Source organism: Gobio gobio, assembly GCF_949357685.1.
Source record: "Gobio gobio genome assembly, chromosome: 12".
In the NCBI taxonomy this organism is placed as follows: Eukaryota; Metazoa; Chordata; class Actinopteri; order Cypriniformes; family Gobionidae; genus Gobio; species Gobio gobio.
In genome coordinates this window covers 500,345-517,844 of record NC_137105.1, presented here as the reverse complement: position 1 = coordinate 517,844, position 17,500 = coordinate 500,345, and the positions used below count along the sequence as shown (strand labels likewise).

The following is a 17,500-nucleotide window of genomic DNA, read 5'->3' as shown; positions in this document are numbered from 1 at the left end:
AAATTTCATCATTTTCCCGCAAACGGTTCTATGGGCTGCCATAGACTTCCATGGCGGAATAATAATAATAATAAGAAATCTAACGGTTTGAAGAGGGGCTCCGCAGCTTCGGTGCTTGGCCCCTAATAATGAGATCATTTCTCTTCCACAAAACCTTCTGAACTTGATATTAATAATAAACCACTAACCCTTTACAGGATGATCTCCTGCGTTAACTAATAGGGGTGGGAATCTTTTACCATCTCACGATTCAATTCGATTCCGATTCTTGAGGCCACGATTCGATCCATAATCGATTTTCGATTCAAAAAGATTTTCGATTGAAAACGATTCGATTTTATCCATAATTATTTCTAATCAGGTTTCTGATCATGATCTACTCTCATCTGCTTTGCTATACAGAATGACAAACGAATACATTAAAGTGTCCACTTTTCACATTTATTAAGTTCAATTCTCAGGAAAGTGCCTTTTATCAAAAACATTGTCTGGTTCTCAATTAGTAGCTAGCTATAAAATAAGTTGGAACAAGTGCTTCTTCAAAATGGTTGAAAATAGATGCGTTTCCCAGGAAAGTTGCAGTTTACCACAAATATCATGTAGAACACAACCGGTGAAGACAAAAAAATCTATATTTCTCAGTCAGACAAAGTAACTTATATATAACAAGTTCTGAAAATAAAGTGCTGGGAGTTTGGTGAAACACTGTGCGTTGGTCTGCAGCTGGCGGCCGACTCTGCTCCGGGTAGGGTTGCCACACCCATTCACGACCCAACCTCAACGCAACGCAAGCTCGACATGTTTTTAAAAAACCGCGCAAGTTTACAGGCACACGCATAGCGCATGTTCTCGAGACTATGGCAACAAAGCCGCTAAAACGCAACCACGCACAAATGAGCTCCTGTACTACTTATTGTGAAATTGATTTCTTTATATTTGCTATCAGTATTCTCCACACTGCAAAATCCGTATGTGTTTATTGAACTGTGTGGACCTGTGAAAAATAGTCCCGTATTGGTTTGATACGGAACGCATCATTTTGCTTGTAAATACGGGACGATTCCGTATTTTGCGGGACGGGTGGCAACTCTAGCTCCGGGTGATGCTAGTGATATGAGCCCGCGCATTTGTGGTGCTGCCGAAGTACTTGGTCTTCATCTTGCAAAGCTCGACACTGTGTGTGTCATGTCCAGCGCAGTGCTTCCAGGCATTCGGTAAAAACCCAAATCACGCCAAACTTTAGCTTTAAGTGAAGACAGGGCTGGTTGGATCTCCCTCTCATCCATATTCCTCTGTGTTAGTGATTTGCCGCTCGCTTTCAAAAACTGTCTGCGTGCTGACGTCCGGACGGAAAGAACAGCCAGCTGATTTTATTAATTTATTACATCGATTCTTGGACATTTCAGATCGATTCTGAATCGTTGCAAATGAGAATCTAGATTCTTCTGTGAATCGATTTTTTGGCACACCCCTATTAACTAACATAAGCCATATCTTCTGCAGCATTTATTAACCATTGGGACGTTAGTGAATTAATGTCCACGTTTGTTCACAGTGCATTAACTAATATTGATAGATGAACTTTTACCCCTTAAACGTCACGTCTCTTTAGCGAATACATGTGGAAATGCTCCATCCAAACTCTCCTCTCCACCATCAGCTGGTGTGTGTGTGTGGGCGGTCTGGCACAAAATGGCTGCCGTTGCATCATCAGCTGGTGTGTGTGTGGGCGGTCTGGCACAAAATGGCTGCCGTCGCATCATCAGCTGGTGTGTGGTGGGCGGTCTGGCACAAAATGGCTGCCGTCGCATCATCAGCTGGTGTGTGTGTGGGCGGTCTGGCACAAAATGGCTGCCGTTGCATCATCAGCTGGTGTGTGTGTGGGCGGTCTGGCACAAAATGGCTGCCGTCGCATCATCAGCTGGTGTGTGTGTGGTGGGCGGTCTGGCACAAAATGGCTGCCGTTGCATCATCAGCTGGTGTGTGTGTGGGCGGTCTGGCACAAAATGGCTGCCGTCGCATCATCAGCTGGTGTGTGTGGTGGGCGGTCTGGCACAAAATGGCTGCCGTCGCATCATCAGCTGGTGTGTGTGTGGGCGGTCTGGCACAAAATGGCTGCCGTTGCATCATCAGCTGGTGTGTGTGTGGGCGGTCTGGCACAAAATGGCTGCCGTCGCATCATCAGCTGGTGTGTGTGGTGGGCGGTCTGGCACAAAATGGCTGCCGTCGCATCATCAGCTGGTGTGTGTGTGGGCGGTCTGGCACAAAATGGCTGCCGTCGCATCATCAGCTGGTGTGTGTGGTGGGCGGTCTGGCACAAAATGGCTGCCGTCTCATCATCAGCTGGTGTGTGTGTGTGTGGGCGGTCTGGCACAAAATGGCTGCCGTCGCATCATCAGCTGGTGTGTGTGTGTGGGCGGTCTGGCACAAAATGGCTGCCGTCTCATCATCAGCTGGTGTGTGTGTGTGGGCGGTCTGGCACAAAATGGCTGCCGTCGCATCATCAGCTGGTGTGTGTGTGGTGGTCTGGCACAAAATGGCTGCCGTCGCATCATCAGCTGGTGTGTGTGGGCGGTCTGGCACAAAATGGCTGCCGTCGCATCATCAGCTGGTGTGTGTGTGTGGGCGGTCTGGCACAAAATGGCTGCCGTCTCATCATCAGCTGGTGTGTGTGTGTGGGCGGTCTGGCACAAAATGGCTGCCGTCGCATCATCAGCTGGTGTGTGTGTGGGCGGTCTGGCACAAAATGGCTGCCGTCGCATCATCAGCTGGTGTGTGGTGGGCGGTCTGGCACAAAATGGCTGCCGTCGCATCATCAGCTGGTGTGTGTGTGGTGGGCGGTCTGGCACAAAATGGCTGCCGTCGCATCATCAGCTGGTGTGTGTGTGGTGGGCGGTCTGGCACAAAATGGCTGCCGTCGCATCATCAGCTGGTGTGTGTGGTGGGCGGTCTGGCACAAAATGGCTGCCGTCTCATCATCAGCTGGTGTGTGTGTGGGCGGTCTGGCACAAAATGGCTGCCGTCGCATCATCAGCTGGTGTGTGTGTGTGTGGGCGGTCTGGCACAAAATGGCTGCCGTCGCATCATCAGCTGGTGTGTGTGTGGTGGGCGGTCTGGCACAAAATGGCTGCCGTCGCATCATCAGCTGGTGTGTGTGTGGTGGGCGGTCTGGCACAAAATGGCTGCCGTCTCATCATCAGCTGGTGTGTGTGTGTGGGCGGTCTGGCACAAAATGGCTGCCGTCGCATCATCAGCTGGTGTGTGTGGTGGGCGGTCTGGCACAAAATGGCTGCCGTCGCATCATCAGCTGGTGTGTGTGTGTGTGGGCGGTCTGGCACAAAATGGCTGCCGTCTCATCATCAGCTGGTGTGTGTGGTGGGCGGTCTGGCACAAAATGGCTGCCGTCGCATCATCAGCTGGTGTGTGTGTGTGTGGGCGGTCTGGCACAAAATGGCTGCCGTCGCATCATCAGCTGGTGTGTGTGTGGTGGGCGGTCTGGCACAAAATGGCTGCCGTCGCATCATCAGCTGGTGTGTGTGTGGTGGGCGGTCTGGCACAAAATGGCTGCCGTCGCATCATCAGCTGGTGTGCGTGTGGTGGGCGGTCTGGCACAAAATGGCTGCCGTCGCATCATCAGCTGGTGTGTGTGTGTGGGCGGTCTGGCACAAAATGGCTGCCGTCGCATCATCAGCTGGTGTGTGGTGGGCGGTCTGGCACAAAATGGCTGCCGTCGCATCATCAGCTGGTGTGTGGTGGGCGGTCTGGCACAAAATGGCTGCCGTCGCATCATCAGCTGGTGTGTGTGTGGTGGGCGGTCTGGCACAAAATGGCTGCCGTCGCATCATCAGCTGGTGTGTGTGTGGGCGGTCTGGCATAAAATGGCTGCCGTCGCATCATCAGCTGGTGTGTGTGTGGTGGGCGGTCTGGCACAAAATGGCTGCCGTCGCATCATCAGCTGGTGTGTGTGTGGTGGGCGGTCTGGCACAAAATGGCTGCCGTCGCGTCATCAGCTGGTGTGTGTGTGGGCGGTCTGGCACAAAATGGCTGCCGTCGCATCATCAGCTGGTGTGTGTGTGTGGGCGGTCTGGCACAAAATGGCTGCCGTCGCATCATCAGCTGGTGTGTGTGGTGGGCGGTCTGGCACAAAATGGCTGCCGTCGCATCATCAGCTGGTGTGTGTGTGGTGGGCGGTCTGGCACAAAATGGCTGCCGTCGCATCATCAGCTGGTGTGTGTGGGCGGTCTGGCACAAAATGGCTGCCGTCGCATCATCAGCTGGTGTGTGTGGTGGGCGGTCTGGCACAAAATGGCTGCCGTCGCATCATCAGCTGGTGTGTGTGTGGTGGGCGGTCTGGCACAAAATGGCTGCCGTCGCATCATCAGCTGGTGTGTGTGTGGTGGGCGGTCTGGCACAAAATGGCTGCCGTCGCATCATCAGCTGGTGTGTGTGGTGGGCGGTCTGGCACAAAATGGCTGCCGTCGCATCATCAGCTGGTGTGTGTGGTGGGCGGTCTGGCACAAAATGGCTGCCGTCTCATCATCAGCTGGTGTGTGTGTGGTGGGCGGTCTGGCACAAAATGGCTGCCGTCGCATCATCAGCTGGTGTGTGTGTGTGTGGGCGGTCTGGCACAAAATGGCTGCAGTCGCATCATCAGCTGGTGTGTGTGTGTGGGCGGTCTGGCACAAAATGGCTGCCGTCGCATCATCAGCTGGTGTGTGTGGGCGGTCTGGCACAAAATGGCTGCCGTCGCATCATCAGCTGGTGTGTGTGTGTGGGCGGTCTGGCACAAAATGGCTGCCGTCTCATCATCAGCTGGTGTGTGTGTGTGGGCGGTCTGGCACAAAATGGCTGCCGTCGCATCATCAGCTGGTGTGTGTGTGGGCGGTCTGGCACAAAATGGCTGCCGTCGCATCATCAGCTGGTGTGTGTGTGGTGGGCGGTCTGGCACAAAATGGCTGCCGTCGCATCATCAGCTGGTGTGTGTGTGTGGGCGGTCTGGCACAAAATGGCTGCCGTCGCATCATCAGCTGGTGTGTGTGTGGGCGGTCTGGCACAAAATGGCTGCACATCGGTGGTGGATGATAATCTGCTATGTAAAGCGCTATATAAATGTAAATTATTATTATTATCAAATGACTGTAATTCAGGAATGCTTGTGACTAGGGCTGGGCGATAAAACGATAACGATAATTATCGCAAAATCATTTTCCTCGATAAAACGATAACAACAGTTCGATAACAGTGGCATTTTTTGCCGTTTGTGTTTATATTGTTTGGTGTCGTTTTAAAGACACTCGGCAAATTTCAGCAAAAAATGAACGTGTTAAACGGTTCTGGATGTTTACATTTACTGTAAATGAAATGTACTGTACTAAATATATTTTTAAAAAAAAATTTTGCTCTAAAATTACTGTAAAATCAAAGCCATGTCTTGTGTTCCAAATTTGAGTTCCCATGAGATTTAGTTTCGGCGCTGTACCAAAAACATCCCTCAGGTGTCACACACACTCCATTAATGCGTTCCCCTGTAATAAATCAATACATTTCTGTCCAAATATCACAAAAATATGCGACTCAGACCTTTCTGATGATATGAGTTTTGCCAACATTAGAAAAGGTTTTGATTATAAAGTAGTCCACGCCCACTAGGGGAGGAGCCCGCTAGAAGAATTTAGAGTACCGTTTCCAGGGTAACGCAGGATTAATTTAGAGTTTGCTTTCCTAATGATACCTAATTTATGATGATTACTGACACATGTGATATGAAATAAGGCGGTGAGCGCTAAGGGTTCTCAGTAACTAGATCTTGGTTTGTGTCCAGACGCTGCTTTCGTATCTCGGACCGGGAAGACCAACGATCTGACGCGGATCAAGGGCTGGATGGAGAAGTTCACTTCCCAGAATGCAGCTGACAGTAAGCACATAAACACAAACGCTCCCGCGTTCACGTTGGGCGTGGCTTTTGTTGTGAACTTCTGATGTTTCTTGAAGTAGAGACCAGGAGAACTTATACAGCAGGGGAGGAGATACTCTAAGCAATACAATGCTTGATTTAATCAGCATAACAGTGTCACTCAAATGCATAGATTCAATCAGCCGACCACTCAGGGGCTCCAAAAGTCTAGAGACAAATGGTGCTCATTTTAGAAACAATGAAGAGAACAGGAACAGGCCTGGAAAATACAGGTTTTGGGAAACCTGCCCAGACAGAGCATCACCAATCTCTGAGCTTATGCTAAATGGTCAGGAAGTGCATAAAGACAAAATACTTAATGTCTCAAACACTTACACGGTCTTATGTAATCTCCTTAGAATTTCCTCAAGTTTACTTCAAAATGTAAAACACAAATATAGATAATGTTTTCAGTTATATTCTATTACATTGGAACCTATATATATAACAATGTATACATTTGTAATCCAACACTTTATAATATCATCCTTTGTTTTCAGGCAACCTCTCTGCGTTTTCCTCGGACATGCTGGACGAGTATCTGGAAAGTGAGGGTCAGCAGATCAGTGAGCGTGCCGCAGTGTTCTCGGCTAGCGCCCCATCGCCCGTGGTCTATCAGCTGCCCCTCAAGAGCAGCAGCTACGTCCGCACGCTAGATAGTGTCCTTCAGACGCGGGTCACGCCACGCCCATGGCCATCCAGAGCTCCTAGAGGCCTGGTGCGCTCCTCCTCCAGAAGCTCCGCTCGGCCCTCGCCTCCGGACCCCCGGCCCTTAGAGTCCCGCGGGGCAGCTGGGAAGGGCCGCTCCAGACGCGGGAGGAAGCGGCGCCGGCCTCAGCTGAGCTTCAACAGGGAGGCCGTAGACGGATCATCGGCTAGAACCCACACAGAGCTCTCAGCACAGGAGCAGCAGGCCGTCCGGCAGGGCAAAGGTCACACCTACATCACCCGCGAGAGGGCGAGCTTTGCTCTGAGCTCACTGCTGACCCCTGAGGTAGGATCAGACACACCTGAGATGACCCTAACCTGTGCTAGAACGAGAGCACAGACAACCTGAATGTATAATTAGGGGCCAAACCCTTTTGAAACCGTTGGCGTTCCTTTTCTTCTTCTTCTTCTGCTCTTGAGTCCATGGCAGCCCATAGAACCGTTTGCAGGAAAGTTATGAAATTCGGCACACTGATTGAGGACAGTCTCAACTGTCACTGTACCAAATTTGGAGTCTCTAACTCAATCCCTCTAGCGCCACCACCTGTCCAAAGTTGCACTCATGTTTATGCTAATAACTTTTGAACCCTAAGGGATAGAGACAAAATTCTGACTGAATTCCTCCATTTTGAATTTTCTGAAAAACCTATTTTGGCGAACTCCTCCTAGACGGTTCGTCCGTTTTGCACGAAATTTGAACCAGATCAACTTCAGGCGGTGCCGACAAAAAGTTATGGAATTCAAGTCGATTCGTCAAATCGTTTTTGATAAACTCGCAAACTAATTTTACGTACTGGTTGCGAAAATACACTTAAGGCTATATCTCCGCAACGCTTTATCGTATTCAATCCAAACTTGGTACATGTCATCACAAGCATGACCTGAGGCAACATGCAGCGTTTGGGCACAGCGCAACCTACTGGTCCGGAGATACAAAAAATAACTATTTTTGCTTATAACTTCTGAACCGTTTGTCCAAAAACAAAAAAGTGACGTCATGCCGAGTCGTCTGATATACAATTTTACCATATCGGCCATTTTGGCTGTCGACCATTTTGAATTATGTGCTAAAATGCTGTATTTTATGAACACATGAACGGATTGTTATGAAACCCGGTTTGGGTCATCAGCTCAATGCCCTGAAGGAGCCTGATAAGTTTCGAAACAGCGCCACCAAGTGGAGAATTTATTTCCCCCCATATGCTTTTAACTTTGGGTGGGGTTGACTTATTTTCATGGGAGTAACTTTTTTTGTCTCCTGAATCCTTGCCAAATCCAACGATACCAGACTTGCCAGGTTTCGGCGTATGGTTTGTGCAGCGTTGTAATTTAGCACTTATAAAACATTAGCTGATATCTTCGAAACGGCTAGTCTGATCGAGACCGAACCAGCGTCAGAAGTTCAAAAACATAGGTCGATAGTTAAACACTAATGCCCAAATGTCAAAATATTGATAGTAAGGGAGTAAAATCCAATCAAAGTCAGGTGTCAGTCATTTTGTACGTGTTTTTTTTTATATAAATGTCTATAACTCCAAACTACAAAACGAAATGAGATATTTTCACCAAAATTGACACACACATGTATGGGCTCACTCTGAGGACTCATACAAAAATGGTGGGATTGAGCCTCTTGGTGGCGCTACAATAGAACAAAAAATGAAATTCCCATAGACTACAATGCTTTTTTCAGCCTTTTAGCATAAAATCATTGTTTAGTTGCTGCCGTTTATCTGACACTGCCAGCCATTTTGGCATGTCTTGCCTTCTTCTTTGCGCTTGTCCCCGATAATGGCTGATATATTTGTAGCCGAATCCCATGAACGACATGGTTTAAATATACCACAACTGCTAATACACGTCACGCATTATTAAAGGATTCGTTCACTTTTAGATAAACTTTTGCTGATAGTTTCCTCACCCCATGTCATCCAAGATGTCCATGTCTTTCTTTCTGCAGTCGAAAAGAAATGAAGGTTTTGGATGAAAACAGTCCAGGGTTTTTCTCCATATAATGGACTTCAATGGGCTCCAAACGGGTCAAGGTCCAAATGACAGTTTCAGTGCAGCTTTAAACGACACCAGATGATGAATAAGGGTCTGATCTAGACAAACCATCAGTTTCTGAGAGAAACCCAGCAGTATTTATTCTATTATTTTTCCTCTTATCAGACGAGCGTGATCATCTCTGAGCTCAGACATAACTTCCGGCAAGTGAGGTCAAAATACGAGCATGGTCATAGATATAATCGATCGTAGATGCCTCATTCTACTAATCCGTGCAGGCGCTAATTAGACATCTACGTATACATCTATGACCACGCTCGTATTTTGACCTCACTTAGCAGAAGTTATGTCTGAGCTCAGAGATGATCACGTTCGTCTGTTAAGAGGAAAAATAATAGAATAAATACTGCTGGGTTTCTCTCAGAAACTGATGGTTTGTCTAGATCAGACCCTTATTCATCATCTGGTGTCGTTTAAAGCTGCACTGAAACTGTCATTTGGACCTTGACCCGTTTGGAGCCCATTGAAGTCCATTATATGGAGAAAAACCCTGGACTGTTTTCATCCAAAACCTTCATTTCTTTTCGACTGCAGAAAGAAAGACATGGACATCTTGGATGACATGAGGGTGAGGAAACTATCAGCAGAAGTTTATTTAAAAGTGAACTAATCCTTTAAAGTCAAGCCAACACTCAGTGATTATTTGGTTCCCTCACTCATCCTGTGTAGTAACTGTTCTGAGATCTGTGCAGGCGGTGCTGAAGACGCCACAGTTCAGCTCAGGTGTGGATGAGGAGGCTTGCGAGCTGGACTTCTGCCGGCTGGGCTGTGTGTGTGAGAGTCTGAACCGGAAGAGGCGCGGCTCCACACACTGCAGACGAGTCCAGTGCATGTTCAGCTGCGGCTGCTTCAAACACAAGATCCTCCTGATCCGCTCCCCAGAGCCCAGCCAATCACAGCACAGCAGCCTCATGGCCTTCCGTAAGTCAGCCTGAAGGGGGCGCTGGTGTGCGTTCATATTCTCAATCAGATGTGGAGACATTTCCCATTTTCAATTAGTTTAGTCACTACACTCACCTAAAGGATTATTAGGAACACCTGTTCAATTTCTCATTAATGCAATTATCTAATCAACCAATCACATGGCAGTGTCTTCAGTGCATTTAGGGGTGTGGTCCTGGTCAAGACAATCTCCTGAACTCCACACTGAATGTCGGAATGGGAAAGAAAGGAGATTTAAGCCATTTTGAGCGTGGCATGGTTGTTGGTGCCAGACGGGCCGGTCTGAGTATTTCACAATCTGCTCAGTTACTGGGATTTTCACGCACAACCATTTCTAGGGTTTACAAAGAATGGAGTGAAAAGGGAAAAGCATCCAGTATGTGGCAGTCCTGTGGGAGAAAATGCCTTGTTGATGCTAGAGGTCAGAGGTCATGGGCCGACTGATTCAAGCTGATAGAAGAGCAACTTTGACTGAAATAACCACTCGTTACAACCGAGGTCTGCAGCAAAGCATTTGTGAAGCCACAACACACACAACCTTGAGGAGGATGGGCTACAACAGCAGAAGACCCCACCGGGTACCACTCATCTCCACTACAAAGAGGAAAAAGAGGCGACAATTTGCACCAGCTCACCAAAATTGGACAGTTGAAGAAATGTTGGAAAAATGCTGGAAAAATGTTGCCTGGTCTGATGAGTCTGGATTTCTGTTGAGACATTCAGATGGTAGAGTCAGAATTTGGCATAAACAGAATGAGAACATGGATCCATCATGCCTTGTTACCACTGTGCAGGCTGGTGGTGGTGGTGTAATGGTGTGGGGGATGTTTTCTTGGCACACTTTAGGCCCCTTAGTGCCAATTGGGCATGGTTTAAATGCCACGGCCTACCTGAGCATTGTTTCTGCCCATGTCCATCCCTTTATGAGCACCATGTCCCCATCCTCTGATGGCTACTTCCAGCAGGATAATGCACCGTCACAAAGCTCCAATCATTTCAAACTGGTTTCTTGAACATGACAATGAGTTCACTGGACTAAAATGGCCCCACAGTCTCCAGATCTCAACCCAATAGAGCATCTTTGGGATGTGGTGGAACGGGAGCTTCATGCCCTGGATGTGCATCCCACAAATCTCCATCAACTGCAGATGCTCTCCTATCAATATGGGCCAACATTTCTAAAGAATGCTTTCAGCAGCTTGTTGAGTCAATGCCACGTAGAATTAAGGCAGTTCTGAAGACGAAAGGGGGTCAAACACAGTATTAGTGTGTGTTCCTAATAATCCTTTAGGTGAGTGTGTAATAGCCCTGTGTGAAATGCTCCTGCACTTATTCTCATAACACGGATGTTCTGCTGTGAAACACATGATGTGATGTCACATGTCTTCTGTTGCCGAACAGCCATTGCTGAGCCCGGATTGGTCAGCAGGCCTGCGCCGGCTCTCCGAGTGACCAGCCTATGGGAGAAGAGCCTGCATGAGGACGACCCCGAGCTGCTCCTCACCCCCAAACCAGCCGGAGCTCAGAGACCAGTCCTGCGCCCACAGGCCCCCGCGCCACGGCCCACTGCTCAGGTCTGAGGTTCCCCACTTTCATATACACACATCAGGCATAACATTATGACCAGAGAAGTGAATAGCATTGATGATCTCTTCATCACTGGATATATTAGGCAGCAAGTGAACATGTTGTCCTCAGAGTTGATGTGTTAGAAGCAGGAAAAATGGGCAAGCGTAAGGATTAGAGCGAGTTTGACAAGGGCCAGATTGTGACGGCTGGTCCACGTGGATGTGCGTGGCTTACCTGGGGAACACATGGCACCAGGTGCATTATGGGAAGAAGGCGTGGCGGCGGAGGCAGTGATGCTTTGGGCAATGTTCTGCTGGGAAACCTTGGGTCCTCCATCCATGTGGATGTTCCTTTGACACGTCTCACCTACCTCAGCATTGTTGAGACTAGGGGTGGGAATCTTCAGGCACTTAACGATACGATCTGATTCCCAAAACGATTCTTAACATACATTTTTGGTAACTAATTATCCTGCTGTGCAAATACATGAACTTTACATTTTAAGTCAAGTCTATCAGCGGGTGGTTCTGTTTGGCCGGTGACCGCGCACACACACACACACACACACACACACAGCGGTGAAGTGGCCATTTGAATTGAACACAGAATCGATTCTGAATCGTTAGATAACGGATCGCGATGCTTCGAGCGTTTCTCCCACCCCTAGTTGAGCCCATGTCCAGCCTCTCATGGAGACGGTTTTCCCTGTGGCTCTTTCAGCAGATAATGCGCCGCCACAAACCACAAATGCTTCAGGGATAGTTTGAGGAGCACAACAACGAGTTTGAGTCCAAATTCCCCAGATCTCAAGCCAATCGAGCATCTGTGGGATGAGCTGAACAAACAAGTCCCATCCACCTCGCAACTTACAGGACTTAAAGGATCTGCTGCTAACATCTTGGTGCCACACCTATCTAGTGGAGTCCATGCCTCGACCAACACAATATTAGGATGTTATGCCTGATGGGTGTGTGCTAGGAAGTGTTTGTGCGCAGATGTGAACTATGTTCTGAGTATTAGTGTGTGATCTCCTGTCACAGGTGAAGGTGAAGGCGCAGGTGCAGGAGAAGGATCCGGTTTACCTGTACCTGGAGAGCATGATGACCTGTGCGAGAGTGCGAGAGTACAACAGTAACCCTCCGCCGCAGGTGCACCTAGTGCCGCCCAGGAGACCTGACCAAACGGTACTTCCTCACACAAACACACGCCATGTTCTCCTCACTTCCTGTTGATGACTGTGCTGTTCTCTCCTCACTTCCTGTTGATGACTGTGTTGTTCTCTCCTCACTTCCTGTTGATGACTGTGTTGTTCTCTCCTCACTTCCTGTTGTTGACTGTGCTGTTCTCTCCTCACTTCCTGTTGATGACTGTGCTGTTCTCTCCTCACTTCCTGTTGATGACTGTGCTGTTCTCTCCTCACTTCCTGTTGATGACTGTGTTGTTCTCTCCTCACTTCCTGTTGATGACTGTGCTGTTCTCTCCTCACTTCCTGTTGATGACTGTGTTGTTCTCTCCTCACTTCCTGTTGTTGACTGTGCTGTTCTCTCCTCACTTCCTGTTGATGACTGTGTTGTTCTCTCCTCACTTCCTGTTGATGACTGTGCTGTTCTCTCCTCACTTCCTGTTGATGACTGTGTTGTTCTCTCCTCACTTCCTGTTGATGACTGTGCTGTTCTCTCCTCACTTCCTGTTGATGACTGTGTTGTTCTCTCCTCACTTCCTGTTGATGACTGTGCTGTTCTCTCCTCACTTCCTGTTGATGATTGTGTTGTTCTCTCCTCACTTCTTGTTGATGACTGTGCTGTTCTCTCCTCACTTCCTGTTGATGACTGTGTTGTTCTCTCCTCACTTCCTGTTGATGACTGTGCTGTTCTCTCCTCACTTCCTGTTGATGATTGTGTTGTTCTCTCCTCACTTCTTGTTGATGACTGTGTTGTTCTCTCCTCACTTCCTGTTGATGACTGTGCTGTTCTCTCCTCACTTCCTGTTGATGACTGTGCTGTTCTCTCCTCACTTCCTGTTGATGACTGTGCTGTTCTCTCCTCACTTCCTGTTGATGACTGTGCTGTTCTCTCCTCACTTCCTGTTGATGACTGTGCTGTTCTCTCCTCACTTCCTGTTGATGACTGTGCTGTTCTCTCCTCACTTCCTGTTGATGACTGTGCTGTTCTCTCCTCACTTCCTGTTGTTGTCTCCTCACTTCCTGTTGATGACTGTGTTGTTCTCTCCTCACTTCCTGTTGATGACTGTGTTGTTCTCTCCTCACTTCCTGTTGATGACTGTGTTGTTCTCTCCTCACTTCCTGTTGATGATTGTGTTGTTCTCTCCTCACTTCTTGTTGATGACTGTGTTGTTCTCTCCTCACTTCCTGTTGATGACTGTGCTGTTCTCTCCTCACTTCCTGTTGATGACTGTGCTGTTCTCTCCTCACTTCCTGTTGATGACTGTGCTGTTCTCTCCTCACTTCCTGTTGATGACTGTGCTGTTCTCTCCTCACTTCCTGTTGATGACTGTGCTGTTCTCTCCTCACTTCCTGTTGATGACTGTGCTGTTCTCTCCTCACTTCCTGTTGATGACTGTGCTGTTCTCTCCTCACTTCCTGTTGATGACTGTGCTGTTCTCTCCTCACTTCCTGTTGTTGTCTCCTCACTTCCTGTTGATGACTGTGTTGTTCTCTCCTCACTTCCTGTTGATGACTGTGTTGTTCTCTCCTCACTTCCTGTTGATGACTGTGTTGTTCTCTCCTCACTTCCTGTTGATGACTGTGCTGTTCTCTCCTCACTTCCTGTTGATGACTGTGTTGTTCTCTCCTCACTTCCTGTTGATGACTGTGCTGTTCTCTCCTCACTTCCTGTTGATGATTGTGTTGTTCTCTCCTCACTTCTTGTTGATGACTGTGTTGTTCTCTCCTCACTTCCTGTTGATGACTGTGCTGTTCTCTCCTCACTTCCTGTTGATGACTGTGCTGTTCTCTCCTCACTTCCTGTTGATGACTGTGCTGTTCTCTCCTCACTTCCTGTTGATGACTGTGCTGTTCTCTCCTCACTTCCTGTTGTTGTCTCCTCACTTCCTGTTGATGACTGTGTTGTTCTCTCCTCACTTCCTGTTGATGACTGTGTTGTTCTCTCCTCACTTCCTGTTGATGACTGTGTTGTTCTCTCCTCACTTCCTGTTGATGACTGTGCTGTTCTCTCCTCACTTCCTGTTGTTCTCTCCTCACTTCCTGTTGATGACTGTGTTGTTCTCTCCTCACTTCCTGTTGATGACTGTGCTGTTCTCTCCTCACTTCCTGTTGATGACTGTGTTGTTCTCTCCTCACTTCCTGTTGATGACTGTGTTGTTCTCTCCTCACTTCCTGTTGATGACTGTGCTGTTCTCTCCTCACTTCCTGTTGTTCTCTCCTCACTTCCTGTTGATGACTGTGCTGTTCTCTCCTCACTTCCTGTTGATGACTGTGCTGTTCTCTCCTCACTTCCTGTTGATGACTGTTGTTCTCTCCTCACTTCCTGTTGATGACTGTGTTGTTCTCTCCTCACTTCCTGTTGATGACTGTGCTGTTCTCTCCTCACTTCCTGTTGATGACTGTGTTGTTCTCTCCTCACTTCCTGTTGATGACTGTGTTGTTCTCTCCTCACTTCCTGTTGATGACTGTGCTGTTCTCTCCTCACTTCCTGTTGATGACTGTGCTGTTCTCTCCTCACTTCCTGTTGTTCTCTCCTCACTTCCTTTTGATGACTGTGTTGTTCTCTCCTCACTTCCTGTTGATGACTGTGCTGTTCTCTCCTCACTTCCTGTTGATGACTGTGCTGTTCTCTCCTCACTTCCTGTTGATGACTGTGTTGTTCTCTCCTCACTTCCTGTTGATGACTGTGCTGTTCTCTCCTCACTTCCTGTTGATGACTGTGTTGTTCTCTCCTCACTTCCTGTTGATGACTGTGCTGTTCTCTCCTCACTTCCTGTTGATGACTGTGCTGTTCTCTCCTCACTTCCTGTTGATGACTGTGCTGTTCTCTCCTCACTTCCTGTTGATGACTGTGTTGTTCTCTCCTCACTTCCTGTTGATGACTGTGCTGTTCTCTCCTCACTTCCTGTTGATGACTGTGTTGTTCTCTCCTCACTTCCTGTTGATGACTGTGCTGTTCTCTCCTCACTTCCTGTTGATGACTGTGCTGTTCTCTCCTCACTTCCTGTTGATGACTGTGTTGTTCTCTCCTCACTTCCTGTTGATGACTGTGCTGTTCTCTCCTCACTTCCTGTTGATGACTGTGTTGTTCTCTCCTCACTTCCTGTTGATGACTGTGCTGTTCTCTCCTCACTTCCTGTTGATGACTGTGCTGTTCTCTCCTCACTTCCTGTTGATGACTGTGCTGTTCTCTCCTCACTTCCTGTTGATGACTGTGTTGTTCTCTCCTCACTTCCTGTTGATGACTGTGCTGTTCTCTCCTCACTTCCTGTTGATGACTGTGTTGTTCTCTCCTCACTTCCTGTTGATGACTGTGTTGTTCTCTCCTCACTTCCTGTTGATGACTGTGTTGTTCTCTCCTCACTTCCTGTTGATGACTGTGCTGTTCTCTCCTCACTTCCTGTTGATGACTGTGCTGTTCTCTCCTCACTTCCTGTTGATGACTGTGTTGTTCTCTCCTCACTTCCTGTTGATGACTGTGTTGTTCTCTCCTCACTTCCTGTTGATGACTGTGTTGTTCTCTCCTCACTTCCTGTTGATGACTGTGCTGTTCTCTCCTCACTTCCTGTTGATGACTGTGTTGTTCTCTCCTCACTTCCTGTTGATGACTGTGTTGTTCTCTCCTCACTTCCTGTTGATGACTGTGTTGTTCTCTCCTCACTTCCTGTTGATGACTGTGCTGTTCTCTCCTCACTTCCTGTTGATGACTGTGTTGTTCTCTCCTCACTTCCTGTTGATGACTGTGTTGTTCTCTCCTCACTTCCTGTTGATGACTGTGTTGTTCTCTCCTCACTTCCTGTTGATGACTGTGCTGTTCTCTCCTCACTTCCTGTTGATGACTGTGTTGTTCTCTCCTCACTTCCTGTTGATGACTGTGTTGTTCTCTCCTCACTTCCTGTTGATGACTGTGTTGTTCTCTCCTCACTTCCTGTTGATGACTGTGTTGTTCTCTCCCACTGACTGAAGATCAATGGCGTGTCTCGGCTGCCTGAAGGACGTCCAGGTCCAGGTCAGTAAGAACCTTTTAAACAGCAGCACTGAAGACACATGGACTAGCCTGAGGTGCACTGCTTTAGTGTAGATGTCAAGTTAATAGGGGCCAAGCACTGAAGGTTAGCGTCCTTATTATTCTCCCGCCATGGCAGTCCATAGAACCGCTTTCGGGAAAGTTATGAAATTCGGCACACTGATTGAGGACAGTCTCAACTGTCACTGTACCAAATTTGGAGTCTCTAACTCAATCCCTCTAGCGCCACCACCTGTCCAAAGTTGCACTCATGTTTATGCTAATAACTTTTGAACCCTAAGGGATAGAGACAAAATTCTGACTGAATTCCGCCATTTTTAATTTTCTGAAAAACCTATTTTGGCGAACTCCTCCTAGACGGTTCGTCCGTTTTGCAGGAAATTTGAACCAGATCATCTTCAGGCGGTGCCGACAAAAAGTTATGGAATTCAAGTTGATTCGTCAAATCGTTTTTGATAAACTCGCAAACTAATTTTACGTACTGGTTGCGAAAATACACTTAAGGCAATATCTCCGCAACGCTTTATCGTATTCAATCCAAACTTGGTACATGTCATCACAAGCATGACCTGAGGCAACATGCAGCGTTTCGGCACAGTAAATTGTTATTTTTGCTTATAACTTCGGAACCGTTTGTCCAAAAATCTCCTTAGATTCGGGACGTCATGCAGAGTCGATTGATATCCAATTTTACCATATCGGCCATTTTAGCTGTCGGACATTTTGAATTATGTGCTAAAATGCTGTATTTTATTAACACATTTTTTTCAAATGTTTATAACTTTGGGTGAGATTGACTTATTTTCATGAGAGTAACTTTTCTCCTGAATCCTTGCCGAGTCCAACGATACCAGACTTGCCAGGTTTCGGCGTATGGTTTGTAATTTAGTGCTTTAAAAACATTAGCTGATATCTTCAAAACGGCTAGTCCAATCGAGACGAAACCAGCGTCAGAAGTTCTGAAACATAGGTCGATAGCTAAACGCTAATACCCAAATGTCAAAATATTGATAGTTAGGGAGTAAAATCCAATCAAAGTCAGGTGTCCGTC

At 47.7% G+C, this 17,500-nt stretch overlaps 1 protein-coding gene across 1 annotated transcript in view; it reads left to right on the top strand.

Moving 5' to 3' along the window:
* The window catches only part of mgab (MAX dimerization protein MGA b), a gene marked incomplete at its 5' end in the record, with an annotated part of 67,267 nt that overhangs the window by 18,550 nt on the left and 31,217 nt on the right, over window positions 1–17,500 (top strand). Inside the window, 6 exons of the mRNA XM_079832196.1 lie at window positions 5,822–5,914; window positions 6,454–6,947; window positions 9,421–9,649; window positions 11,072–11,244; window positions 12,280–12,423; window positions 16,389–16,431. Of these exons, the coding sequence (XP_079688322.1) occupies window positions 5,822–5,914; window positions 6,454–6,947; window positions 9,421–9,649; window positions 11,072–11,244; window positions 12,280–12,423; window positions 16,389–16,431 (1,176 nt within the window). The remainder of the gene's footprint in view (window positions 1–5,821; window positions 5,915–6,453; window positions 6,948–9,420; window positions 9,650–11,071; window positions 11,245–12,279; window positions 12,424–16,388; window positions 16,432–17,500) is intronic.